At 36.2% G+C, this 27854-nt stretch overlaps 1 protein-coding gene across 1 annotated transcript; it reads left to right on the top strand.

Annotated features, from left to right (window-relative positions):
* Positions 1-151: 151 nt before the first annotated feature.
* LOC306880809 (myomesin-1-like) lies at positions 152-27487 on the top strand. Its single transcript, XM_079434579.1, has 37 exons — positions 152-306; positions 972-1168; positions 3950-4072; positions 4327-4504; positions 4711-4868; positions 4961-5053; positions 5278-5366; positions 7854-7889; positions 8080-8241; positions 8408-8569; positions 9895-10036; positions 10112-10311; positions 10424-10480; positions 11286-11410; positions 11496-11679; positions 13885-14059; positions 14208-14329; positions 16468-16664; positions 16794-16920; positions 18163-18338; positions 18628-18742; positions 18847-19003; positions 19160-19266; positions 19530-19574; positions 19680-19816; positions 19935-20079; positions 21929-21988; positions 22063-22130; positions 22241-22366; positions 23722-23809; positions 24323-24361; positions 24509-24614; positions 24826-24989; positions 25217-25253; positions 25508-25530; positions 25786-25841; positions 25933-27487. Exons 2-37 carry the CDS (start codon positions 1026-1028, stop codon positions 26191-26193), a joined length of 4383 nt encoding a protein of 1460 aa, XP_079290705.1. The 5' UTR covers positions 152-306; positions 972-1025; the 3' UTR covers positions 26194-27487.
* Positions 27488-27854: the final 367 nt, after the last annotated feature.

Raw genomic sequence — 27854 nt, 5'->3', positions numbered from 1 at the left:
CCTTTAATACAATTTTGTTACGTTGATTTTGTTGTCTAATTGTGTTTATAAATTGAATTATGCGCGTTCCCATAGTTAACATGCTGAAACTGCCTGCCCCCTAGTCAGGGTCTATATTTAACAGACCCAGTGGCCCTACAAGGTCGTGACTGGACGCTGCAATCTGCAGAGTGGCAGCATTATTTTTGTTCAGTGAAGTCCCGTCCTGTCGGCTGCCCCATACCCGCCGCTGTGCCTGGATTTTCACTGACTTCTCATTTTTTGGAGTTAGCCCCTTCTTCTTTTTGCAAAAGCAACTTTGACTTGGTAAGTGACTTTGTATTTCTAACTGACGCTAGACTAGTAGTAGCCTAGTGTGTTTAAGTCATCCAATTGTTTGTAACAGCTTAGTCTAAATTGATCAATTAATTACCATCACAACAGACAAAACTAGTTGCTCATATAATTGTATGGTGTCTGACATTATACTTTGAATAGTTTACTTGGAAAGTTTTTGTAGGACTATTTAATTTTTGCTGTTGTGATATTAAGTAAATTTAATTATATATGTCCTTTTAATTTGAACAAGAATGTGCCTGTTACTATTTTTGGTAAACAAACATACATAAACAAATATCTTGGATATGTGTGTTGGCCCATACAGTGTTTCTGAAAAATAACAAAATAAGCCAAATAGTGGAATTTACATTCTCAGGAAAAGTATGTATTTAGGCACAGCTTTCGACTGGGGCAGTATCCTTAAAGGAATATCAATGTACCTTATTTACCACCAAATATTCAGAGTAGTACCTCAAGGGTATATGTTACTGATGTCCCTTTAAGCTTACTGCCCCAGTGACAAGCTGCTGTACCCCCAATCAAGTTTTTGCACTTTTTTCTGACAATGTATATTCATGATTAAAATTGTGTTTGGAGTCAGGTGTTGTTTTATTGTGCATTTGAATTAACATTAATTGGGAATTGTAATTGAGACTGCAAGCGGAGAGAGAAAGGGGTCCTTGGGCCGATCTAAAAAGCACCTCAGGATGTCAGAATCCTTAAAACTACAAAAGGAACAGCAGCAACGGGACCTTGAGACGCACTATGAGAGCAGCTATCGCCAAGGCTCCCTATCATCTGTTAGACACCAGTCTTATGCTGCTCATGTGAGCAGCAGCAGCAGCCATGGGTAAGAGGACATAGGGGACATTGTCCCTGTGCTCATGCTGCCCTGAAGAATGGCCCCTGTAGAGCAACCCCCTCACAAGCACTGCTTTTAGATACCAGTGCTTTGTAACACGTTCCATGCTGCTTACTTGAAAATGTGTCTTGCATCATATGAAGTGCCTACATCATAACCCTTTCATGATAACCTTGTGATGATTTTTTGCTTTAAAACAGATCAGCAAAGAACGCTGATGCATTTTCTTTCATTATCTGTTATCCGTTTCATTTTGTGACGACCGCAAATTACATCAGAGTTTATTGCAATAACAAAACAATAACAATGACAACATAATCAAGTCATCTACAAAAAGACTTAGTCTTTCTATGTTATATGAGATATGTATTTTCATCTTTTATAGTTGGATAGTTTTGAGTAAATAACCATTGGTGGTGCATGCTGTAGTGTGCAGTAGTCTAACAAGCAAAATGTGTCATTTTTGTATAAACATTTCAAACAATGATATATGTTTTTGTAGAAGCCTTAAGTCAGTATCATTTAAGTTTAGTTTTTAAGGTGTTTAAGCCAAATTCCTGTTGAATAACTTAACTTCAGCATCACTTAACCAATCAGAGAAGTTGCTGTTGCCATGGGAATGAATATTGCATCTAAAGTGCTCAGCAGTGACTGCCCACTCCCGTGACACAAAGCAGATTTGCATACACTCTCAAGCTGCTTATATATTGTATAGATCTGTATCTGATTGTACAAACAGATGCACTGCCTCACACTTGAGCAAATGTTGCTGTGTCTGACTGATTCTCACTTTGTTTACATTATAATTAGTTTGTAACATTGTGATTTATCTCTTTGCTAGTTGTTTTGGTTCATAGCTTATAACTTTGTATTGAATTTGTATTTTTTTTAAATCCTCATGGAGAATATGCATGGAAACAAATACTTGTAAAAAGAAAAAAATACGCCAGCTGAGTGTGCTGTGGCTGTTGTGCTGTCTTTATGCTTACAGTCATTGGAACTATGTTTATAAATATAGGTCAGAATCCTTTGTTATAGAGGAACATATGTGCTGTTGAGGACTCCGTGATGCCATGACCCTGTGGCTGGAATAATTTGAGCCTCTGTGGGAGTGAGCCAAGGTTATTAATGGTCTTAGAGATGATTTATGGTCACTGAAACTTGAAATCACAGTAGTTGAGCTGGACTGTAACTGTACATGAACTGTACATCACTTTGCTGCTTGAGGTCGCTTAATGGGATAATTCATGCAAAAAGGAAAATTCTGTTATCATTTACTCACCCGTGTTTGTTACAAGCCTGTATGATTTTCTTTTTCACAAAATGTCTTCTTTTGTGTTCCACAGAAGAAAAAAGGTTATACAGGCTTGTACTGACATAATGCTAAATGATGAAACAATTTTATTTTTGTTGAGCTGTCTGTTTAAAGGGTTAGTTCACCCAAAAATGAACATTCTATTATTAATTACTCACCCTCATGTTGTTCCTAAGACCTTCATTCATCTTTGGAACACAAATTAAGATATGTTTGATGAAATCCACGAGCTTTCTGACCCTGCATATACAGCAACTCAACTTAAACATTCAAGGCCCACAAAGATAGTAAGGACATTGTTAAAATAGTCAGAATATCAGAACACCGGCGTCTGCGTCAGCAGCACCACATGCAAGACTGACACTGAACTATATATCTCTTTAAGGTAGAGCAGTATTGGAGGAGCTTTCAGAAATCTCAGAAAAAAAGAAGTCATTATTCACCAGTTATGACAATTTATTAGTGTTTCTGATGGTTGTTATTTGTGCAGAAATTGACACATGTATGCATTGAATATGGCAAACCAAACCATGATATGGTTTATTAAATTTTTTATAGTTGTAAAATATGTTCCTGACAGCAATTTTGAATGGTTCTGAAAGTATTTAAATATTTCTGTCATGAAATAACTGTTATAATCTTCCCATTTACTCTTGTACTGTTTAGCCTATAGTTGTTCAAGAGAATAATTTGCAAAATATGCACTTTGTATTATTGTATTACTTATGAAACAATCCACAGATGGCTTGGAAGCCACTGTAATCCCAAAATATTGTGTAACAGTGTAAGACATAAAAGGATCAGCCTCTCAAATAGCAGACAGAGCTCTATGTTTTATCTATAAATCAGTCCAAAGCCCATAATGCGGGTGGCAGTTGTGAGTGACTGTCAGGATCATATGCATACTAAATGGTTTATCTCTGGCTGACATGACATTTCAAGTAATGTTTGTTTCCAGCTGGTCATGATCTTTCTTGATCGCAATTAACACTGTACAATAAAAGAAAAAAAATGTAATGTAGTATTAATTTGTTCAAATTTTTTTGGTGTGCTAATGAGGAACATTGTAACAAGGAGGATGTGTGCACACACAGTAACAATATCCTGGAGTAGTGTATATTGATTTAATTGCTTTTTCTGAAGTGCTGCTTATTTCAGGCTTTTTCATTTATTTTTTAATAAATGCTTAATGTAGTGGATGTCTCTGCTAATATTTACTTTCCACTAACACACTAAGACTGACTTTTAAGTGACTCTATTCCATTAACCCTGCTGAAAAACTGAACCTTTCCATTAGCGTTAGGAAGATTTAAGGAAAAAAATTAATGCAACTGACATTTTATGATAGAATAATGGAACATAGTGTTTTCCGCCGTATACAAAATCTTTGATGCATTTTGCCATATAATCCAACTGTGTGTTTGTTGGTGTTGTTGATCTTCACTGTGGTTTAGGTACAAGATTTCAAAGAAGGAGAAGAAACTGAGCAATCTCTCTAAGAAAGAGAAGCGCTCGTACCTGGCTGTGGACAAAGAAGACGAGATCATTGGATACGTTGTGCCAGTCTTCAGAAGCAGGTGACTGCATAGTTAGCATGTTTTAATAATTTTTTTTTTTTTTCAGTTGACCATATTAAACCTGACTGAAAATTGTCATCGTCTACCCTTCATGTCTATGAAACTCATTAGACCTTTTTTTTTAAGTTAAGTCAGGAGATCCTATGTCCCTTTGCTGACTATATGTACGTCTAGACTAACATGGATCTCATATGTCAAACAATATTAGTCAATATTGGGTCAGGCTGCTCATTAACTTTAATCTTTTCCATTAGTCATTTGGCTACCCAGGACCTGATGGAGACTCAGGGGGAGGTGAAGGAAGAGGGTGTGGGGTATGTCGTCATGAGGAACCTGTTCTCCAGGGAGACTGACTTCAAGATGAGAACTGTGAAGAAGTCCAGAGAGACCAGTTTGAGAGAGTCTGCTGAACGCCTGGCTCTGAGCAGGAAGGTTTGACCTAAAATGTTTAACGAGATGCTTTTATAAAACATTGTGCCTTTAACTGTTAAAAACGTTTGGTGCAACTTTTTGTATCCCAAAACTGTGTATTGAGGCTTATTGTAACAGAAGTTAATCACACTAACTATTCTAGCAGTGTCAGTATTTGTATGACTGTTTTATCTTAGGGACCTAATTTATGTTGTTTTTTACACAAGATGCATGAGAAAGAAGAATTCCAAAAGAAGATGAATCCAGACAGTTTGACTCACCCCCCAGAGTTCATCGTGAAACCACGTGGCCAGACTGTGTGGGAGGGGAAGAGTGTGACGCTGCACTGCACGGTTGCCGGATGGCCCAAACCCCGCGTGGCCTGGTCAGAATCACTTCAATTCCAGCAGTACTGGATAGAAATAATCATTAAAGCTAGGTTTAATTTAACTCTGTTCTGTTTCCCTAACTGTTCAGGTACAAAAACAATGTTTTAATTGATGCTAAGTCTCACCCTGAGAAATACTTCACAGAGAGCCAATACAACATGCATTCTCTGGAAATCAAGAAGTAAAGAAAGTTTTTATTTGTTTAATAATGTTTGTGAAAGTTTGTTTGTGATTCGTAATTATATTGCACTAAATGCATGGGATGATTTAATTTCTTAGTAATATCAGATGCATGGAAAAGATAAACATTAAAGGCATGACTGTTATTTTTGATTCTCTTAAAATTATATATTCTATAACTATATTATACTGAAATTATATTAAAATTATTCTTGTGGGTTGCAGTTGTAATTTTAGCGACACTGCCGAGTACCGAATCTCTGCACTTAACGTGAAGGGAGAAAGTTCTGCGTTTGCCTCTGTCATTATTAAAAGTGAGTATTTCACTTTTTTTAAATGGATTTCAAATCTTGAATCATTTTTGAATAATGTTTTGCATGTGCTCAAAATTAAACTGTTGTGTATTGATGGCTCCGATCTGGCCTTCAAAAAATAAGACGCAAATAATGAAGATTGGATTGAACATATTTTATTAAACTGAATTATTTTAGAAGCACGGGTATATTTGTAGCAATAGCCAAAAATACATTGCATGGGTCAAAATGATCGATTTTTCTTTTATGCCAAAAATCATTGGGATATGAAGTAAAGATCATGTTCCATTAAGGTATTTTGTAAATTTCCTACCATAAATATATCAACTTAATTAATATACATTAAGTAATATACATAGCTAAGAACTTCATTTGGACAAGTTTAAAGGTGATTTCCTCAATATTTATATTTTTTCCAGATTTTCAAATAGTTGAATCTCTGCCAAATATTGTCCTACCCTAACAAACCATATGGAAAGCTTATTTATTCATTATAAATCTCAACTTCCGAAAATTGACCCTTATGACTGATTTTGTGCTCCATGGTCACATTTATTTTTAGTTAATGAAGTTAAGTGACATACTGCCAAGTATGGTGACCCATACTCGGAATTCGTGCTCTGCATTTAACCCATCCATAGTGCACACACACAGCGGTGAACACACACACACACACACACCGTGAACACACACCCGGAGCAGTGGGCAGCCATTTTTATGCTGCGGCGCCCGGGGAGCAGTTGGGGGTTCGGTGCCTTGCTCAAGGGCACCTCAGTCGTGGTATTGAGGGTGGAGAGAGCGCTGGACATTCACTCCCCCCACCTACAATCCCTGCCGGCCCGAGACTCGAACCCGCAACCTTTGGATTACGAGTCCGACTCTCTAACCATTAGGCCACAACTAATGAAGGACATAATTAAGGGGTCATCTGAAGCACAGGCATAAGTTTTACTCATATTCTACCGAATGTAGAAACTGTGCTTATACTTGTGTGTAAGTCACTCTGCTCTGGTTTGCAGTTGCTGTCCTCTTGACGTTCTATTTTAAGGCCCTTACAGCACTTCAGTGTGCCCTGTGTTATTCTAGAGCAGTGCTTCTCAAAGTCCGGACTCCGGTCCGGATCCGGACCCGCTTCTATTTCATATTTCAAGAACATTAATTATATTTCCTACTTTGATAAACGCAAGTTAAACTTGTAAATCATTTGTTTATTTATTCTTATTTTTTTAATGTCTTTTGGAGAAGGTCCGAAATTGCAGGCGAGATATTGAAACTTTTCCTTCATGACATTTGTTGTCATCATGACATCCAGTGAGCGTATGACGTTTGACATAATCGGGCGACATTAATATTTTTATTTTTTTGTTTTGTTTTGCTATCACTTATATTATGGCAATTTGTCTTATAACAGTGCCCAGTGTATACATTTATTTGTGGCGGCTTGTCACAATATCAAAACTGACCGCTACAAATAGATTTTCCAAAAGGCTTATACTTCGTTGAATAAACTGAGCACTGCGCGTTTCAAAAATAAAATGCTGCGCGGGTGTTTTTATATGAATGTATCTTTTAAAAGAACTGTCCGTTTTCTTCAGAAAAGCTTTGATGTCAATTTTCATTTGGTCTTTCCTGTAATGGCTGATAAAGTAGCGCTTATTTGATTACAGTCGTTACCGGGGAAACAGCTATATATCACGCTCCAACAGCGCCTCCTGCTGGCAGAGAATCAACTTGCATTTGCTAGTCTGCGGGAAACACTGGTGTCTGTCAGCAAACATAAACAAAAAAGCATGCTGCAGAACTGTTTTGAGAAGGTGCTTAAGTTTTGAGCCATGTATTATTACTATGAATTAGGCTACTACTACTACTATTACTATCTTGTGCCCTGCAATAACCATTTACGGAAACTCTCTTTTGATATAAAGGGAAAAAAAGAGAAAATCGGCCCAAAAAAATCAGCATCATATATCGGCCATAGGCTGCCGTGATTTCTAAATATCGGCATTGGCCAGAGAAAAAACATTATAGGTCGACTTCTACTGCTGACACTTAAATTAATTGTTTTGCCACTTTTGCACTTGTTATTAAAGTATTTTGAATGCAAAGGGAACCTTTTTTTTTTAAAATGAGTGTTTATTTGTTATATGTTATGTATGTTTATTAAAAACACGTTTTGTAATAACCAATTGTTCCGGACCTTTGACACTGATGAAAATTCAGATTTGGACCTTTGAATGTAGACTTTGAGAACCCCTGTTCTAGAGCATCTTTCCACTGCCTCTCCACAGACTAATGCTATGAAATATCTTAACTGGGTCTTTATTATTTAAGATTGTTTGGTGTATCAGTCATGTACACCAAGGTCAACCGGAATATTTAAAGAGAAGCAGTTGGTTCTGTTTGCAATGCACCATGCAGCTATGCAGTTTCATTATACGTTTTCACTTAGAATACACTAAAAAGTTCATTTGCATTTTCATTCTAAAGGATTCAAAGAAGGAGAAGAGGTGACTGAAAGACCCCGTAAGTTTGCTATACCATATACTTCTTTTATGCTCACTCATAGAAAGCACATAAGTGTATATGAGTACAAATGTAATGTTTTGGTCTTTACAATAAATTGTATGGCTAATTTATGTATGGCTAGTTTCTTCATTTGAATGTGTATAATAGAAATAGACCTTTAAGCTGTTTCTATTCATATTCTGCTCAGATGGTTTCAGCCCTGAATATGGTGTGACCTTCAACACTACCATCATTGACAAGTTTGACGTTTCTTTTGGCCGTGAGGGAGAGACCATGAGTTTGGGCTGTACAGTCATTGTCTACCCCACTGTGAAGCGCTACCAGCCAGAGATAGTGTGGTACAGAAATGGTAAGTATGAATGCATTGCAAAGTGCATTTTTAAAAAGCTACTTACAAATTTACTGAAGCATAAGTCAACTTCTCCTTACAATTGTCCTCCTCCGTGCTCTTTAAATGCAGTAGCTATTAATTAAAGTGCAGTTAACAGTCTATAATGATCCCTTTTCTTTATCAGGTGTCGCCTTGTCACCTTCTAAGTGGGTGCACATGCATTGGAGTGGTGAGCAAGCCACTTTGACCCTTGTGCATCTGAACAAAGAAGATGAGGGTCTCTACACTCTGCGTGTCAACACCAAGTCAGGCTTCGACACCCACTCTGCCTATGTGTTTGTCAGAGGTGAGACCTGTCTGTGTGCTTGTGCCGAGTACTCATAAGTTTGAAGGCAATGTCTTATTGTCTTTGCACAAGCTGTGTGTACTGTATCTTTAAGAGTTAGCACATGTGTTAGGTTTCTCTCTGGGAATGCTGCTTCTATCTTTGGTTTATGGCACTAAAGGCAGCCAGTGTGAAGTACAAGTTACACTATCTTTCAAAAGTTTGGGGTCAGTAACTTTTTTTTTTTTTAAGGAAATGAATACATTTATTCAGCAAGGACGCATTGAATTGATCAAAAGTGACATTAAACGCAATTGAAAAAGATTTCTATTTCAAATAAATGCTGTTTTTGTGCTTTATATATCAAAAAATCCTGAAGAAAAGGTATCATGGTTTCCACAAAAAGAATAAGAACAATAATATGAAATGTTTCTTGAGCAACAAATCAGCATATTATAATGATTTCTGAAGGATCATGTGACACTAAAGACTGAACTAATGACTGCTGAAAACTTTGCTATCACAGGAATACATTAAAAAAGGAAAATAAATAAAAAAGGAAATAATATATAATTGTATTTAATTATATTCCATAATATTATTGTTTTACTCTATTTTTCATCAAATAAATGCAATAAACGAGCATAAGCGACTTTTTTAAAAACAAAAAAAATTGTACTGACCCCAAAGTCTAAAATTTCATAGTGTACATTTTTAATGAAATACATAAAATCATATATTTTTTTTAATAATTGTAATAAATAAATTTAATAAATTTAATAATAATTTTATTTATACAGTGCAAAGCTACCTGAAAAATTATGCTCAAGTCCACCGAGGGCAAAAGCTGCTTTAAAGCCAAAGGATGGTCACACCAAATGTTGACTTAATTTAGGTAGAAGTTAATTGATAAAGAAAATGTATTTATGATATTTATTTTTTAACAGCATCCTCATTTTACAGCATTTTTACGCAAGTGCCTAAAACTTTTAACAGAACTGTAGCTTTGCAGGTAGGTTTCTTGAAGCATCTTGGAGACGTTGCCACAGTTCTTCTGGATTTAGTCTGTCTCAGTTTGTTCAAATCAAAATTTTTGATTTTAGGCCTGTTGTTGGCTCGTGAATGGTACAAAATAAATGTTTTTAGAAAGTATTTGCTTTTGACATCATCTTATAAGCCCTTGAGGCTTACATTATGAGATCATTAAAACACTTCCTAAGTTAAGAGAGGGCTGAAATTAGCTAGCTGTGTTCACAGAGCGGAGGCACTGTCATGGATCTCACTTTGCCATAATTAGATGTGACAGTGACAGCAGGGTGGAAATCAAGCTGATTTGTGTGTATCAGATGCTGATGTGGAGGAGGAGGGGGTTCCTGTTGCTCCTCTTGATGTGCGTTGTCATGACGCTAATAAAGACTATGTAGTTGTTACCTGGAAGCAGCCAGCAGTGGAGGGCAGCAGTTCCATCATTGGCTACTTCATTGACAGGTGAGTCATATGCCATCAGCAATGAGACCATATAGAGCTCACATCAGTGCTTATCATCTAAATATTTCTTTGCAGGTTGGAGGTGGGCACTCATCATTGGACCCAGTGTAATGACACTCCAGTGAAGTATGCCCGTTTTCCTGTCACTGGGCTTATTGAGGGCCGCTCCTATAACTTTAGGGTCCGAGCCCTCAACAATTCTGGAGTGAGCCTCCCGTCCCGGGCCTCTGATCCTGTAGTTGCCATGGATCCATCAGACCATGCCCGCCTTAGAGGTGAAGTATAAATGAATAAAGACTAAAGAACAAAGAATTAAAACTGAAGAACAAAGCCAATCAGTTTTTCTTATGAGAATAAGTATGTTTTTTTTGTTGTGTTTTTTCACAGCTGGTCCCTCGGCTCCATGGACTGGAATGATCAAATTCACTGAGGAAGACCCCACAGGTAAAATAATACACTAACTTGATAATAGTCTTTCATAATTTTGTCCAAGTACACTACTGTTAAAAAGTTTTGGGTTTTGTTAATTAAGTTTTTAAAAGAAGTGTCTTATGCTCAACACAGCTGCATTTTTATAGCTGCATTAATACAGTAAAAACTGTAAAATTTTTAATTATTTTTTTACTATTTAAAATAACATTTCAATATGTTTTAAAATGCAGTTCATTCCTGTGATGACATTACTCCAGTCTTCAATGTCACATGATCCTTTAGAAAAATCATTCTAGTATGCTGATTTGGTGCTCAAGAAACATTCCTTATTATTAGCACTGTTGTAATATTTAATATTTTTGTCAAAACTGTGAATTCTTAAATACAGAATTATTTGTTCAAAAGAACAGTATTTATTTTAAATGGAAATATTTTGTAACACTTTAAATGTCTTTACTGTCACTTTTGATCAATTTAGTGAGTATTAATTTAATTTTAAATATTTTATTTAGATGTTTTTTAAATCTTACTGACTACAAACTTTTTTAACAGTTGTGGTAATTCATTAAATAAAATACAGAAAATTCAAATCAGTTGTCTTCAATTCCTCACGTAAATCTAGGCATTGCAGGCAGCATTACAATGAATGTCATAAAAATGGCAATTTCATTGATAGATTTATTAAATTATTAACTAAAGATTGACAAGATTGACTTGAAGTAAGTGTTAGATGACAGCAAAGACAATCAAAATGTAAAAATAGAGAATAAATAATGTGTGGAGGTCACGGCAGCTTTATTTCTCTTGTCTCTTTCAGTGGGGGTGGTTCCCGGTCCTCCTACTGACCTGGCTGTCACTGAGGCTACTAAGAGTTACGTGGTACTGAGCTGGAAGCCACCCATCCAGAGAGGACATGAGGGTGTCATGTATTATGTGGAGAAGGTGAGGCAGAATGTACGATATAAAGTATTTGACTTTTACCTTGAATTGAGTTTGGACATTTTTAAACTATCAAATGTATTCCCAGTGCTTGGTGGGTACAGATACATGGCAGAGGGTGAACACCGGGATGCCAGTGAAGTCCCCCCGCTTTGCCCTGTTCGACCTTGCTGAGGGCAAGTCCTACAGCTTCCGTGTCCGTAGCTGCAACTCTGCTGGAGTTGGAGAGCCGTCGGAAGAAACTGGGGCGACTACTGTGGGAGACAGATTGGGTGAATATTAGCACTTGACACAAAAAAAGAAAATGGGTTAGTGACACATGTTCTGAATGGCATGACAGAGAGTATGTTTCAAGATTTCTGTGACTAGTGCCTCAAAGGGGTTCTAATCCCATGTGGCATGAATTTGGGATGAGACCAGCAGTATCAGTTCAGGAAAGTACCATTCAAAAGTTTGGAGTCAGTAATGCTTAATTAAAGGGTGGGTACAATGCTGTTTCATGCTTTCAGAGTTGTTTACACTGTGAAAGAGTTGGATTCTCATGCTAAGCATGAACAAAGTTTCAAAAAACAATTTGGATGTATAGCAGAGTATTTCTGTGTCAAAAATCTCACTTCCGGGGTCATACAACTTTCTGAGAGTTTTTTTCGATCATGGCTCTTGCTGACGTAAAGGACGGTGGAACTCCTCATATGGGCATTTCTCCCAAAAGAATGCGCCCGCGCCCGCACACGCATCGACCAGAGCGAGAGCGTGCCCATCAACACGCTTCATCCAGCAGCACTGCACGGGACTCGCTCGGGAAGAATGTCTCTAAAGAAGTGTGTTTTTGGTTGTGAGGGAAAGATAACCTTGTTCAGCTTCCCAAAAGAACCCAGCCTTACATGAACAGTGGATGCAGTTTGTTTTTCGGGGCAGCAACGGAGTTTCGCAAGTGTGTTTGTTGACGAACGTTTCATAAAAAAGGCCCAGTTCAACGCTGGATTTGCACATCGTTTAATACTGAAAGATGGAGCAGTCCCAGCTATAAATCAAAATCTATTAATCAAAAGTGACAGTAAAGACATGTTACAAAAGATTTCTCTCTTTCTCTCAAAATTTCTATTCATTAAAGTATCCTGAAGGAATGTGTCATGGTTTCCACAAAAATATTAAAGGTGCCATAGAATGGAAAACTGTCTTTACCTTGGCATAGTTGAATAATAAGAGTTCTGTACATGGAAATAACATACAGTGAGCCTCAAACACCATTGTTTCCTCCTCCTTATGTAAATCTCGTGAATAAAAAAGAGCACTGAAAAATAGGTGAATCAGAACATAACACTGACTGTTATGTAACAGTCGGGATCACTAATAGTTACGCCCTCAACATTTGCATATGCCCGCCCATGTTCCAGGCCAGCCGCCAGCCGAGCCATCAGAAGTTCTAGCCGTAGCCTGTTACATTGCAGTACATAAGATTTCACTTGCCACATAAACAGAGTAAGGAGAGATGACTGAGGATGATGGCGAATGGTTTACAGATCCTGAGCACCATTGACAAGCATCTGATCTTGTAAAATGTGTGGTAAGTACTGCCGCTCCATAGTATAAACAGAGTTTGTGCGATCGCGAATCTCGAAAGTGAAAGTAAAAAGCGATCGTGCATTTGAAAGCAGTTTCAGTGCCCCACATATTAATAGCGGCTCCCTGATGCCCGCATTTTATATACAGTATAATTACCCGACGATATAACTGTGAGAGAAAGTATTGAAATATATATTTCCCACCCTGTGAGCTACTGAAATGAGCTGCACTGTGAAACAACCAATCAGAGCAGGGCTCAACATTATTATTCATGACTATGCCAAATAAGCCAATAACAGACAATTTCATTCTAAGGAGAAATCCTAAGGTTGTAAATGCACATGTAAAGCCATTTCTGGATATTTTTTTGCCCTTACCTATGCCACATACCTTCTATGTAGATATCAGAGAACAATTTAAAATATCGTATCAATGCATTCTATGGCACCTTTAAGCAGCACAACTGATTTCAACATTGATAATAATAAGAAATGTTTCTTGAGCTGCAAATCAGTATATTAGAATGATTTCTGAAGAATCATGTGACACTGGAGACTGGAGTAATGGCTGCTAAAAAATTCAGCTTTGCCATTACAGGAATAAATTACATTTTAAAATATCTTAAAATATAAAACTGTTCTTTTAAATTGTAAAAATGTTTCACAATATTAATGTTTTTTACTTAAGTATTGATAATAAATATATGCAGCTATGGTGAGCATAAGAGACTTCTTTCAAAAATATAAATCTTACCAACTTTTGAATGGTAATGTATGTCTACACTAAATAAAATAACAAGGTTTTTGGTCCTGTAAATATACGTGTGAGTATGGCTTGCCTTGAAACCATAAGTCTTTTCAATAAAATCATATGTCTTTTATTTTATATATTTTTGTTGTTGTTGTTTTTAGACCTGCCCTCTGTCCCAGGGCCTCTTATTCCCATCAGAAACACTGACACATCTGTGGTTGTGTGCTGGGGGGCATCTAAGGAGGTTAAGAATCTGGTGGGTTATTACATCGAGGTCAGCGTCAATGGCAGTGGCATGTGGGTTCCCTGTAACAACAAACCAGTTAAAGGCACTAGGTATGTCAATCAGGAAAACTGATATAAATGTGCATTGTTATTAAAACTACAGATATTTTTCTAATGAATTACAATAAAGCAGTTTATATAGATATTTATACCAAGCTATTATTATGTGACTGGTCATAACTTGTGTTCTGGTGTGCAGGTTTGTGTGCCACGGTCTGAACACTACGGACAAATGCGTGTTTAGGGTGAAGGCTGTGAACGCTGCAGGATACAGTGGAAGCAGTGCCGAATCTGAGGCCTGCATTGTACAAGCAGGCATTGGTGAGTATTGCTGTCTACAGCAGAAGTCTTGAAACTTTTTCAGGCCAAGGACCCCATAGAGACTGAACAGGTATAACTAACAAGTAGCACGACCTGTAATTTACATACTTAATTATGTGTTCATCACAAAACTGTTAAAATTGTCATCATATTCTTTTTTTAATCTGAGAGGCACAATGAAATATTTTTCTGAACTGTAGGTTATGTTCAAATGAAAAGGATAGGTCACCCAAAAATGACAATTCTGTCAACATTTACTCACTGTCTACTTGTTCCAAACTTGTATTAGTTTAAAAACAAAAGAAGATATTTTGAAGAATGTTGGTGAACAAACAGTTGACGGTAGCCATTGACTTCCATAGTATTTTTAGTATTCCATAGTAACTGTCTTTTTTGGGTCAACTTTCCCTTTAATTTTAACCATGTGTGTAAGGAATCCAGTGTGTAGATTTAATGTTGTCTATTGTAACTTTGGGAACGAAACCATTAAAAAAAGCATTTCATATCTGTGATTCATTCTTTCCTTTATGTGTGCCAGCACTTAGCACCATCCTCCAGATTCACTCTATATGTGCATTACCCACTCACTTGGCTTTCAATGCCATTGAAAAGTCACCATTATGTTGTATATAAAACTTTGCATACCACAGAAGCTAAAAACATAAAGCCTGCATGCTGCATGAACATCTTATTAAAGCGAGACCTGCCTCTGCATCCCCTGCCCTGCTATCAGAACTCCTTTAATTCCCTCAGAAACACACAGTAATTACCTGAGTGTATCCTGCGTGACACAAACATCCAGGTACTAAGATTAACAAAGCAGCCATGTGAAAGAGACAATAGGGGTATCTCGTTAACTATCCCAGACTGCAGAATGCACGTTGACTGAAAATCAGACAGTGTGCCTCTGTGTTGTCATGCAGGTGTGTCTGTGCTGTGTGTCTGTTTGCTGAATAACTGCAGGGTGTGTAATACAAACCTGTGCATGAGCAGGATGGGTGGTAGAGCAAGCTGAGCAAAGGTCATCCTTCATCCTGAGCACAGTGAGTATAGACCTGTTTAGACTGTGATGAATCTATGTATCATTATGTGTCATGGACAGGTGGATGTATCTTGGGCACAATGGTAATTTTCTGCTAACAAATGCTCTTAAAGGACAATATTTTTATTTGAAATTTGGACAAAATTGTATAGAATAAAAATGTAAAATAAAAAAAGTTCATTTTATTCAAAAACATACCAAAAATAGTAAATCTAGAGAAACTAATCATTTTACAGTTGTCTATGTGTGTATACATATATATACTGTATATATATATATATATATATATAGAGAGAGAGAGAGAGAGAGAGAGAGAGAGAGAGACCACTATTTATTTATTTATTTAAATTTAGCTTTATTTTATTTTCTAAGCAATTAAGCACATTTTCCCATTCATTCACTATACTACTGTACTGTAGATTTATGAAAAAGGACACAATGTTCAATAATAACATTTTTGTATTCCAGTTAAGAGAATGAAATTTAGTTTTCAGTAGCTTACAAATATACAGTGTGTTATATATATATATATATATATATATAATATAATATTTGTATTACAATTTTTTAAAAATCTGTTTTTCACATTACAGCAGGCTAGAACAGACTTGATTTTCGTGAAAATGTCACAATATGAAACACTTTTTTAAAAAACTTAAAGAGATCTTAGTATTAGGCTTCATTTTTTTAATGCAAAATATAATTTCTGTTATTATTTAATTAATTAATTTTTGGTTGAATTTTACCTAGACAGCATATGATATTTAACAGGATTTTTGTTTTATAACAAAAACCTTTAATTACCTGTTATAACCTGCTTGCTTACTTACTGTTTGTCTGCAGAGTCTGAACAACATGTAAATGTTGTGAAGTTATTATTTTGACTTTGTATTGTTCAATAAAATGCAGAATGTGTTTAAAGTAGCATGATTTTGTATTAAGATCACATATGCTGATGTCCTACTATGAAGATACACAACAGATCTTGTGCTCTTTCAAGAAGAGAATGTGCATTAATTCTTTGTTTGGTTAACAGATGTAAAACTGCCAACGTTTGAATGTTTTGTTGGGCTAAACTATGTCTTGTTTTCTGCAGCCGTCCCAAGCTCTCCCACTGGTGTGACCCTGCAGGAGAGGGTCCGTGACTACATGGTGCTAGGCTGGCAAGCTCCTGCGAAGACTGGTGGAGCCGACATCAGAGGTTACTACTTGGACTACAGAACAGTGAAGGATGGAGTCACAAGCAAGTGGCATGAAATTAACCTCCAGGCAATCACTGGCACATCTTATAAAGTAGGTCATGATACCATAGTTTTTTAGTTTTATAAAATGAAAAACTTTGATCAAGTTAAGAATTATGATCACAATGTGCACAGACTTATTTGAATAACTGTTGTCCCTATTCCTGTCCCGTTGAATTAGGTGACAGACCTGAAGGAAAACGTATTCTACCAGTTCCAGGTGCGTGCAGTCAATCGGGCTGGAATAAGTGAATCCTCCATACCCACTGTCCCCTTGGAGTGCAAGGAATGGACTGTGGCTGTTCCAGGTAAACCAGTCAGCATATATGTCAGGCAATGAGACTTTTATAGACATATAATATCCTTGTTTAAATCAGTATATGGGAGTTATTATAACGGGGAGGAGACAGACCACTCATAGGAAAATGATCAAGAAGACATCAAGGAGAAGAAATCATAATGCTCAATATGATATATGAGCTAGAGGAGTGTAAATTGCCTTTTTGAGTTTGTTTCCTCTATAACAGTGGTTGTTAACTTTTTTGTCCACACCAGTATTCAAGGCCTGATGACTTTTCCAGCTGTTCATTATTTAATAAATTAGGATTAAGAATTAAAAAAGGAATAGGGATAATAAAAAAATAATTAATAATTCTTCAGAATTTCTGCCCGATAAAATATTTTAGAGCTTGGCATAACTGGAGAAAAAAAAATCATTATCCAAATGACCAAGATTTTATTAATGTTGCCTGCTTTAGAAATTTTTAAATTTGCCTCATACATCCATGTTTTCAAGACTTTGGGAATGCCTTTTCTTTATATATATAAAAAAAACTTTGAACTTTATCTTGACTTTTTTTTTATTATTAATTGATTACAGTAATTTATTTATTTATTTGTGCTTATTTTAATGCTTGTTTTTTGTTATTTTAAATATCTTAACATTATTTGTTCAAAATTTGTCAGGTCTTGAGCCCACTTTGTAAGTTAATTTTGTTGCTGATTTTACATAAATGCAGTGCCCTCCAAAAGTATTGGAACAGTAAGGCCAATTCCTTTATTTTGGCTGTAGACTGAAAACATTTGGGTTTGACATCAAAAGATGAATATGAGATGAGAGATTAACATTTCAGCTTTTATTTAAAAATGGGTGGGTTCAAACAAAAGGTGCTATCTTCTAAGTCATGTATCAGATCCAGATGAAAATACCTGTGAATAAAAGCTGAAATGTTAATTTCTCATCTCATATTCATCTTTTGATGTCAAACCCAAATGTTATCAGTCTACAGCAAAAATAAAGGAATTGGCCTTACTGTTCCAATACTTTTGGAGCGCACTGTATATATTTAAAAATGTTATTGAAATGTAGAAATAATTTACATTCTTAGCATTGAAAGAGGCTATACTGCCTTTTTAAGGTGCTGATTTGCCACTGAAGGGACTTGGGTTCAATTTAGTCAACAATAATCACAGGTTTTTTGTCCAATTTACCTGTGGTGATGCATCACAGGTGTTTCTCTGTGTGCATTTGACTTTTTTAACAAACCCAGGCCCTCCTCATGGCCTCCGTGTCCAGGAGCTACGTAAAGACTCTATGGTGCTTCTGTGGGAATCACCGACATTTAATGGCCGGAGTCCTGTTACTGGATATTATGTGGACTATAAGGAAGAGAATGGCAAATGGAGATGTGTCCAAGAGAGATCCACAAAAAATACTTACATGAAGGTAATAAATTAGATTTTTTTTTGTTGTTCTCACAGTTTAGATGTTTTAGTTCTCAAAGTTTACTCATTTATTTTTACTGTATGTAGCTCAAGTTCTGTATTTAGAAAGAAGACAGAACTGTTCCCATGGCTTAATTGCAAACCAATTTCCTAGAACTGGCTTTTGTTTTTATGATGTTTTTTAGGTTTTTGATTTTTTTGTGTTGAGACATTTAGTTGTTATTCAAAAAAGAGAAAGAACAAAATGTCTTTATGAGTTTACTCATATCAGTTTTCTTTGTTTGATAAAGGTAACTGGTCTCCAAGAGGGTGCTTCCTACAGGCTGCGCGTCCATGCTAAGAATCTGGCAGGTGTTGGTGGACCCTCAAAGGCAACTGATGCAATTTTGGCTGAGACCCGCCCCGGTGAGATTTTACTCATGGACATGGATACTGCTGTGTGGGAGAGGAAAACATCTGTCGCTCACCACCTGCACCTAATTTTGTTACACATGTTGGGTTCTCTTCAGGAACCAATGAGATTGTGGTGGATGTGGATGATGATGGTGTGATCTCTCTGATCTTTGAGTGCTCCGATCTTAAAGAGAACTCTCAGTTTGTGTGGTCTAAAAACTATGAGGCCTTCACTGACACTTCTCGTCTGAGCATTCAGACTGCTGGTGGCAGGTAAGATGACTTCTGAAATAATACGGTCATGCCGAGTTTCAGTAACTTTCATATTTTTATGTTTGGATACCCAATAACATTCATGTAAAGAAATAGATGTGTAAGTGATTTGTGTGTATTACTGTTGATAGAAACTATTAATTTACATTTATTTAGGTCCAGAGCTGCCTTTAATGACCCATCATTGGAAGACTTGGGCACTTACTCCTGTTTTGTGACCAACACTGATGGTGTCTCTGCCAGCTACACACTCACTGAGGAAGGTGAGTCACTTTCATTTAATCTGCCGTGATATTCCATCCCATTATATTTCTTTGAGGGACGTTCATGCTTAAGAAGGGAAAACATGGAGATTACTACTTCTTAATGTCAACTGAGAGTACAGCAGCTGCCGATTCCTATTCCATGAACAAAAAACAAATGATTCCACACAACAAATCATTTACGTCAATAATCTGTTTTCTCATAGAAAGCTTAGATGTTGTAAGCTTTGTTGATTACATGCAATGCTGTTTACTTTTTGTAGGACTTAAGCGCTTGTTGGACATCAGCCATGACCACCAGTTCCCCAGTAAGTGGTTCATCTAGACTTTTATATAGTATAGTCAATATGCATACTTAATATGCATTTACCAGTCAGTAGGTTGTTATGTTAATTGTGAGCAATTTTCTGCAGTAATTCCCTTCAAAAGTGAAATGGCCATTGAGCTGCAGGAGAAGGGTCGTGTGCGTTTCTGGGCCGAAGTTGGCAAGTTCACTTCTAACTGCCAAGTGGAGTATGTGTTCAATGATAATATCATCCATGAAGGAAAGGTAAGACATATCAGAACATTTTAGCTCCAGTGGACTTCACAAACTAACATTAATTATCATTAATTGTAAACTTAGACAGCATACATGTTTTTTTTTGTTTTTTTTTTGTCAAACTCAGAAGTACACAATGAACTTTAACAAAACCACTGGCATAATTGAGATGTTCATGGACTTACTGGAGGTTACTGATGAAGGAACCTTCACATTCAACCTTGTTGATAGCAAAGCAACTGGTCGCACCAGCTTAGTGCTTATTGGAGAAGGTGAGGTCATATTTAAATTTGTTTATTTTTTAGTAACTTTAGTATTCCTACAGCTTAATGGTACAAGAAAGATATATAATATAATTATTATACCAAGCTCACATATTTAAATTTTTCCACAGATGCTATATCATGGTTTCAATCATACTTATCTAAGAGAACACAATATGTCACTATAGATGGTGTAACATCCCCCTGCCTTAGTAATCACGTTGGAGTTCCACAGGGCTCAATTCTTGGGCCTTTATTATTTTCCATGTACATTAATGATCTCCCAGATGTCTGTCCTGAATTTAATGTATAGATGTATGCGGATGATGCTGTGATCTTTATACATGGTAAAGATGCTAAAACAATAGCTACAAATCTTACAAATGCACTAACTAAAGTAAAAAATTGGTTAAGTCAAATTTGTCTTATTCTTAACACCAAAAAGACCATCGTTATGATGTTCACAAAAAAAACAATGAAGTCAAATATTGTAAAATCTGACTGTAAGATGTCCACCAAACGACCACCAACAAAAACTAGATCTGCTGTGTTTTTGGGAGGAGAGGAATTGAAGTTGGTATCTCAATTCAGGTATCTTGGGGTTATACTAGATTCGAACCTCACTTTCAAAAAACACAAAAAAGGTAACCAATGTTATAAAATTTAATTTACAAAATTTCAAACAAATTAGGCTCTTTATTACAACAGAGGCTGCTAAATCCTACCTTCATTTGTATGATGTTTCATAGTTTGGTCGTTTGCTGGTGTCACTGTACTAAAATCCATTGATAAACTTTACAAAAAGGCAGTTAAGGTATTTGATAGGAAACTACAGTTGTTTCATCTTTGTTCAATTCTAGAAAAGTATCAACTCCTAAGCTTTGAAAATCTTAAAGTATTTAAAACTAGTTGTCTTATATATAGATCAACGAATGGAATGGCTCCACCGTCTCTGGGGGATTTTATCAAAAAGAGAAATAGCGAGACTACTACTAGGTCAACAATTCGGGGGTATTGTGACGTACCATTAGAAAGACTACTTTTGCACAAAATGTCATTTCTATTAAAGGCTGTACAAGTTGGAATACTCTACCAACTGCAATTAGAGGTCGCCCTACTTTTGTTTAGTTTAAGAAACAACTTAAAATATGGCTGAATAACAATCAAAATTTTGAACACTAGTTAAGAACTATCCATAGGCACTTTAAAATATGCCTTTCAAAATAGGTACAGTTACAACAAGTACATTGGAATGTCTATGCATAACAAGTATTTTATTTAAGCATGTTTTTTTTGTTTTTTTTTGTATATTCTATGATGTTTTCTCTTGTCTTTGTTCATTTTTTTAATTATTTGTCTGTGTTTTCCAAGTCTGGGTCTACGGATGGGAATTAGCACTGTGCTAAATCCGGCATATTTACGTCATTGTACATTCATTAATATGCATTGTCCCATCCAAATAAAATAAAAAGTAAAAGTATATAATATATATATTATATTTTTTCAGAGGTGTCCAGAGGTCTGAAACTACTTGTTAAAATGCTTCTATTACATAAATCATTTTTTTTGTAAATTAAAAAAAATGGAGCCCACCATTCCATAATGCAGACCAGTGAACCACTAGTACAGCAGCCTTACAGAGCTTTATATCATTATCTCCTTTAGAGGGCAGAAGAGTACCGTTTATAACTTCAAATCCAAAATTAACTACACAGGTGGGGTGACAAGAAATATGTTTTGTGATCTAGCTCAGGGGAATGCTTATGAATGGACTCTAAACAGAATTCAAAACTTAAAATAAGCTGTATTCTGCTTGCTTTGATCATTTTCTTCTATTTTTAATAATGTTGTTTTACAGAGTTTGCTGAGCTTCAGAAGAAATCTGAGTTTGAGAGAGCAGAGTGGGTCAGAAGACAAGGTACGCTGTCTGTATTGTTTGCGTTAAATCACATTTTAGTTGTTGAATGTCTAAAAATATTCTCAAACACACAGGTCCTCACTTTGTGGAGTATCTCAGTTTCGAGGTCACTCCAGAATGTGATGTGCATCTGAAATGCAAGGTAAGGCTCTAGGAATCAAAGATGGGAACATGAAACCGTCTGTCAATGCCTCAGGTTGAAAAGATACTGTACTTGTTAAAATCCCTTTTTCCATCTTTCTCCTGCTATAGGTTGGAAACATCAAACCTGCTACTGAGATTGCCTGGTTTAAGGATGGAATTGAGATTGAAGAGGATGATGAGGATGCTAAGAAGATCGGAAAATCTGATGAATTGTTGATCTTTGACATTGGCAAGGTCAGACTTGGTTGGGCAATGATAAGGCTGTGTTCGAGCTGGGATTCCACCATCTGTATTATTATTATTATTATTATTATAATGAATGTATTTTTGCTGAATGCAGTATTCTACATACGCTACAGGCTTTGCTATGCTAAAAGCCACTCTCCTCTCTGACACACGGACTCATAAATGATAAGATATTTGCATAGTACTGAAGAATGGGTTTCTTTTCTTTATTCCTTTAGACTTAAGGAGAAATAAGTTATTTCTCAAAAGCCTTCCTGAAAAGTAATAGTGTATAAAATCAGAATTAAATGAAAATTAACTTTCTTAATACTTACTCCTGGTCTTATTGTGCATGATTCATCCATCAATGAAAAAATGGTCTTCGTAATATTTTATCCACATTTAATAACTCGCTCTGCCTCTAAAATGCCTTTCATTTTTGTCTGACTACACCTACGTTGGAAAAATAGCTACTTTGTTTTAGTATGTAATGTAATGTAATGCTGGTTAATATTAATGTAATGAACGACACCGCAATATTAGTAATAAAATCACATTATGGAAGTAAAAAGAAAAATAAATATATATATATATATATATATATATATATATATATATATATATATATATATATATGCATATTGGATTCTATCACGTTTATCATGCCCTATACTTTGAACATGCAGGATGCAAAACCTATTCAATTATTTATGACATTTATCAACATTTATGTCCATATATCATAAATATATGGTTCTTCCGTGTGTGAACCTTGGTTTTTAAAGGAAGCCATTTCCTGAATTCAATCGGATTTAGATGGCAGCTTTGTAAAGTAATGCAAATGGTCATATTATGTGCAATCTGTAATATTAATGGGTTATAAATATTAAAAGCCATCTTACTTTGACTGAATTCAACTACCAATAAGGTGCCAGTCCAGCTGGACTGAGAGAGGGGTGGATTTTATGCATGCTGCAGAAGAGAGGCAAACTCCCTTGCCACTCCAGTAGGGGGCGCTGGCATTAACTGCAATGTTTGTTTGATTCACAGCTTGTTATTAAGAGCGAAAAGGCACAACGGAAAAAGAAACCAGCAACCGAAGAAAGCCCAAGCAAGCCAAAAGTCTGGAGCTTTGATTTATAAGTTGCCATCAATGTCAATATGTTGTTATTTGTGATGGTGCTGTCTTTTCCTCTCTTACTCTGTTGGCCTGCAGCATCCTCCGCAGGAGAAAAGCTTGGCTTTTCGGTCTTTCCTGTTTCGTTTATTTAAATGTTATTCAAAAAATGTTTTACCTTCTGATTCGTATTGATGAAACTAGTGTCCCGTGTCTATGCCTCACTGTTCCCACAATTCCCCAACAGATTTCAAAAAAAGATGCAGGAGTATATGAGGTTAAACTGAAGGATGAAAGAGGAAAGGACAAAACTTTGCTGAACCTGACAGATGCAGGTAGGATAATCAGAATTCTGAATTTAAGGATTGGCATCTTTTCAGTTGAGATGGAATTTGCATCTCACAGGATGTTGAATTGGAATTTGAAGTGGAATGACTGATTTGCAATTCAAATAAATTCAGCACAGACATACAACAGAATTCCATTAGTCCAGCATAGAAACAAAACTGGAAAAACGATTCCTTTAGGTGTTTTGCTTGTTTTGCTCCATATGAAGACTTGTTTAAAGTGCTTATTTATCTTATATTTAATACTTAATAATTAATTATAGAAATTTGTAACACACACACACACACACACACACACATACATATTTAATATGCAATTTAGGCTTCATGTTGAAAAATAAAATATATAATTTTTATTCTTAGAATTTTTATGTAATCAAATTTCGATTTAAAACAACTCACCTATCAGTAAATTATCAGTAAATGCATATTTAATTGTTTTATCTTTTTTCGTTTAACAGGCTATTTAAATGTGGATATTATTAATTTCTTTCCTAACAGGTTATCAAGCAGTGCTGAATGAAGTATTTAGAGTTATTGGTGAGTGTCATGCCATCAGTCATTCACCACTCATCGTTATTGAATGTACAGGAACATGATGCTCTATTAGGAATGTGCTCTCATGCATTAAAATCCGATCAGTGCATGTCATGTAATTTTCATGCCTTTCTTTCTCTGTACTTGTAGCCAATTCTTCAACCGAGCTCAAGGTTATGTGCACAGAACACGGAATCATTCTCTACTCATTCGTTGTACACTATATTGAAGATCTCCGTATTGGCTGGCTTCACAAGTAGGCATCCTGGCGCCCTTCTCTATCTACCAGTGTGTGTGGGCTGTTTTAATGTGACTCCAGTGTCACATTAGCCACACTGAAACCGTTTCAAACTAAATTTCTTCCCAAAACTAATACAATCCAAAGTTTTGCCAATTTGTTTGCTCACTGTACCGTATCACCATGGCCAATGACCTTGTGTTGCCCCTTTGTTTCTAACTGGTTCTAGAGAATCAAAGATCTCCCATTCAGATAGAGTGCAGTGTGGAGTCACCGGAGAACAGCTGTGGCTCAAAATTAACGAGCCCACCGAGAAGGATAAGGGCAAATATGCCATTGATGTCTTCGATGGCAAAGGCAGCGTCAAGAGAGTTCTTGACCTGTCAGGACAAGGTAAGAGCTCAGGTGTTCCAACACAAGCGACCTTGTAGTACTTCTGCATTCATTAGAGATATTGTGAACTTTTGTTAAAGTTTACTGTATTTATTAAAGTTTACTGTTTATTTTTATCATAATATTTTTTAATTTGTATACATATATAATTCAATATACGTACCTTATATTACCTTTTATATTTTTTATTTTTCAATTATTTATCCTTCTATCATTCCATTACATAGTATGGGAGGAAGCATTTGAAGAATTCAAGAGGCTGAAGTAAGTTTAAACTAATGAAAATCTTCATATCCTTTTAATGTAACACGGATTTGTTAATTTTAAACTTTTTTATGGTCAAGACCTCCTTGCATAAGCTATCAGAATAATACTAAAATAGACCACCCATGAGCGTCACAGTAGGCTTGCAGTGAAGCATTTCCTGATATTGAAAAGTGTGAGAAGCATGTATCACCTTTGGAGTCACTATGTAAAGACCAAAATAACAGCATGTTTATCTCTCTTTCCTTCCTCAGGGCGGCGGCCATAGCAGAGAGAAGTAAGTGATTGTCTATGCTGTTATTATTGTGCTGTGACACTGTGTACAGATTCACAATGTCATTCCATAAAAGCAATCCAATTTGAATGTTTCAGTTGCAGAATTATTATTCTGTGTTCAGTAGATTAAATTAATATGCTTGAACAAACATTTCAGACTCATTCATTTCTTTAGAGAGAACAGATATTGATTTGGTTCATCGCATATTAAAACTTCTTGAAGCTGCAGCTTATTAAATGGTTTGTGTATCTGTAGACCGTGCTCGAGTGGTGGGCGGCCTGCCTGATGTAGTCACCATTCAGGAGGGCAAGGTAATACAATCAATCATATATGTGCATCATATTTCGTTAAGAGTTTATTGATAATGTGGTCTGACATTTTATCACTCTTCACCCTTTTCAGTCCCTCAACCTCACCGGCAACGTATGGGGTGATCCTGTTCCTGAGGTCAGCTGGGTGAAGAATGATAAACCGCTGTTGTCTGACGATCACTACACACTGAAGTTTGAACACGGCAAGTTTGCCAGCATTACCATCGCTGCTGTTACAACCGTCGACTCAGGCAAATACGCCCTGCTGGTGAAGAACAAGTATGGCACAGAGGCGGCAGAGTTAACCGTCAGTGTCTACATCCCAGAGGATGAAGCGGTGAAGAAGGAGTAAAGACGCACAAAGGGAAGGAGGGGTTTAACAGATGACCAGCAAACCTTCCAAAGCATTTTAATTCAAAGCATGCCCACGCAAAGTGCAATATTGTATGGTTTTCCCTTAAATAAACATAATTTTCCTTATGTGAGCGAAATAAGCTTCTAGGCTGTTCACACTATACTTAACACAGGGTTTAAAGAGATAGTTCGTCCAAAAATCTAAATTCTCTCATCATTTAATCACCTCCAAGCTGCTGAACACAAAACATTTTGAAGAATGTTGGTAACCATTTGACGTTAGCCATTGACTTCCACAGTATTTTTTTTTTATACTGTCAATGTCAGTGGCGACCGTCGACTGTTTGGTTACCAATAGAGTGCATGATATGAGGGGGCTTGGCCCAGCCACTTAGGTCCTTGTGCCCCCCTCTAGAAATGTAAATGCCCCCCACCCCATAGTTTGTATGGGCTGGTGCTGAATCTGGTTACGAACATTCTTCAAAATATCATTTTTTTTTGGTCTCTCCGAAGAAAAAAACTCATAGAGGTTTGGAACAACTTGAGAATGCGTATATAATGACGATTTTAATTTTGGGGTGAAATCTCCCTTTAACATCTTTTTATTTCTGAGTTAAATCTACTGTAATGCGTTAAGCAGTATTTCACATTTGTAATTTTGAATTTGGGGAGCAAGGTTATGAAGCCCTGCTGCCATTCTGACTTCAAAACTATACAGTGTGAATTGCTAACCCAGGCTAATGTATGAACTGTATGGAAAAGTAAACATTGAGGTGTTAACCTTAAAAACTGCCTTACAAAATATGGTCATTATTTCTTAATCTTTGGTTTAAAAAGGTTTGCAAAGCCCATTTAGCAAATGAAGATATATGCATCTTATTGCTTTATGTAACTGCAATGTACCTGCAGGTAATAAAAACACTTGGGTATAACAATATTAACATGTTTTGAATTAGAAAGCTTTGGGTCTTGCTTTATTTTTAAGCATAAATTGGAACTTTAGAATGTATCTTAACCATTGTCTCATTTTGATTCTAATTGGTTGTGTAGTTTCTGGTGTCAATCTACTGCTTTGTGAAAAAAATCTCATTTACTTTGACAACAGAACATTAAAGGTTACTCAACCAAGATTTGGTAAATCCTTTCTTGAAAAAAAAAAATATATATTTCTGGATAATCTCATTTGTAGTTTTATGATTTATTGATGTATGTCTGCTGAATCTTGCTTAATGCTTGCTTTGTGTCTTTATATGTAAACATATAAACATAAAGTCAGTTGGCAGTTACAAGGCAATTTAATTTGTGGAGGTTCTTTAGATAACACAGACACCGCTATTGTTAAGACTTTGTTGTTTTGTACTCATATCAGCTAACACAGATCTTAATCAGAAAACCAAGAGTCAGCGCTGTGCAATAAATTTAACCCATTGCAATGCAGAAAATGTGTGACTTGAGCGTAATTAAGGACCTGCACTGTGAACATAAGCTAGGGCTATTTCATCAAGTGCACGAGTAAGCACATCAATCAAGTTTGGAACATGTAACCGGTTATTTACTGACAAGTAACTGAACAAAAAAATCACAAACAAACTTCTACAAGGAAGTGGTTGTGGTGGTTATCTCGCTAATTCTAGACTGCGCTCGGGGGAATTCTGCTGT

This window comes from Barbus barbus (assembly GCF_936440315.1).
Source record: "Barbus barbus genome assembly, chromosome: 15".
NCBI classification, from domain to species: domain Eukaryota; kingdom Metazoa; phylum Chordata; class Actinopteri; order Cypriniformes; family Cyprinidae; genus Barbus; species Barbus barbus.
This window is presented reverse-complemented; position numbering and strand designations above follow the sequence as displayed.

What these genes read in the sequence shown, in the direction of transcription:
- LOC306880809 (XM_079434579.1), top strand. Translation starts at nt 1,026, where the DNA reads ATGTCAGAATCCTTAAAACTACAAAAGGAACAGCAGCAACGGGACCTT. An exon ending in CCATGACCACCAGTTCCCCA is followed by an intron (nt 19,575 to 19,679) that starts GTAAGTGGTTCA and finishes AATTTTCTGCAG; the next exon opens with TAATTCCCTTCAAAAGTGAA. An exon ending in AGAGTGGGTCAGAAGACAAG is followed by an intron (nt 21,989 to 22,062) that starts GTACGCTGTCTG and finishes TCAAACACACAG; the next exon opens with GTCCTCACTTTGTGGAGTAT.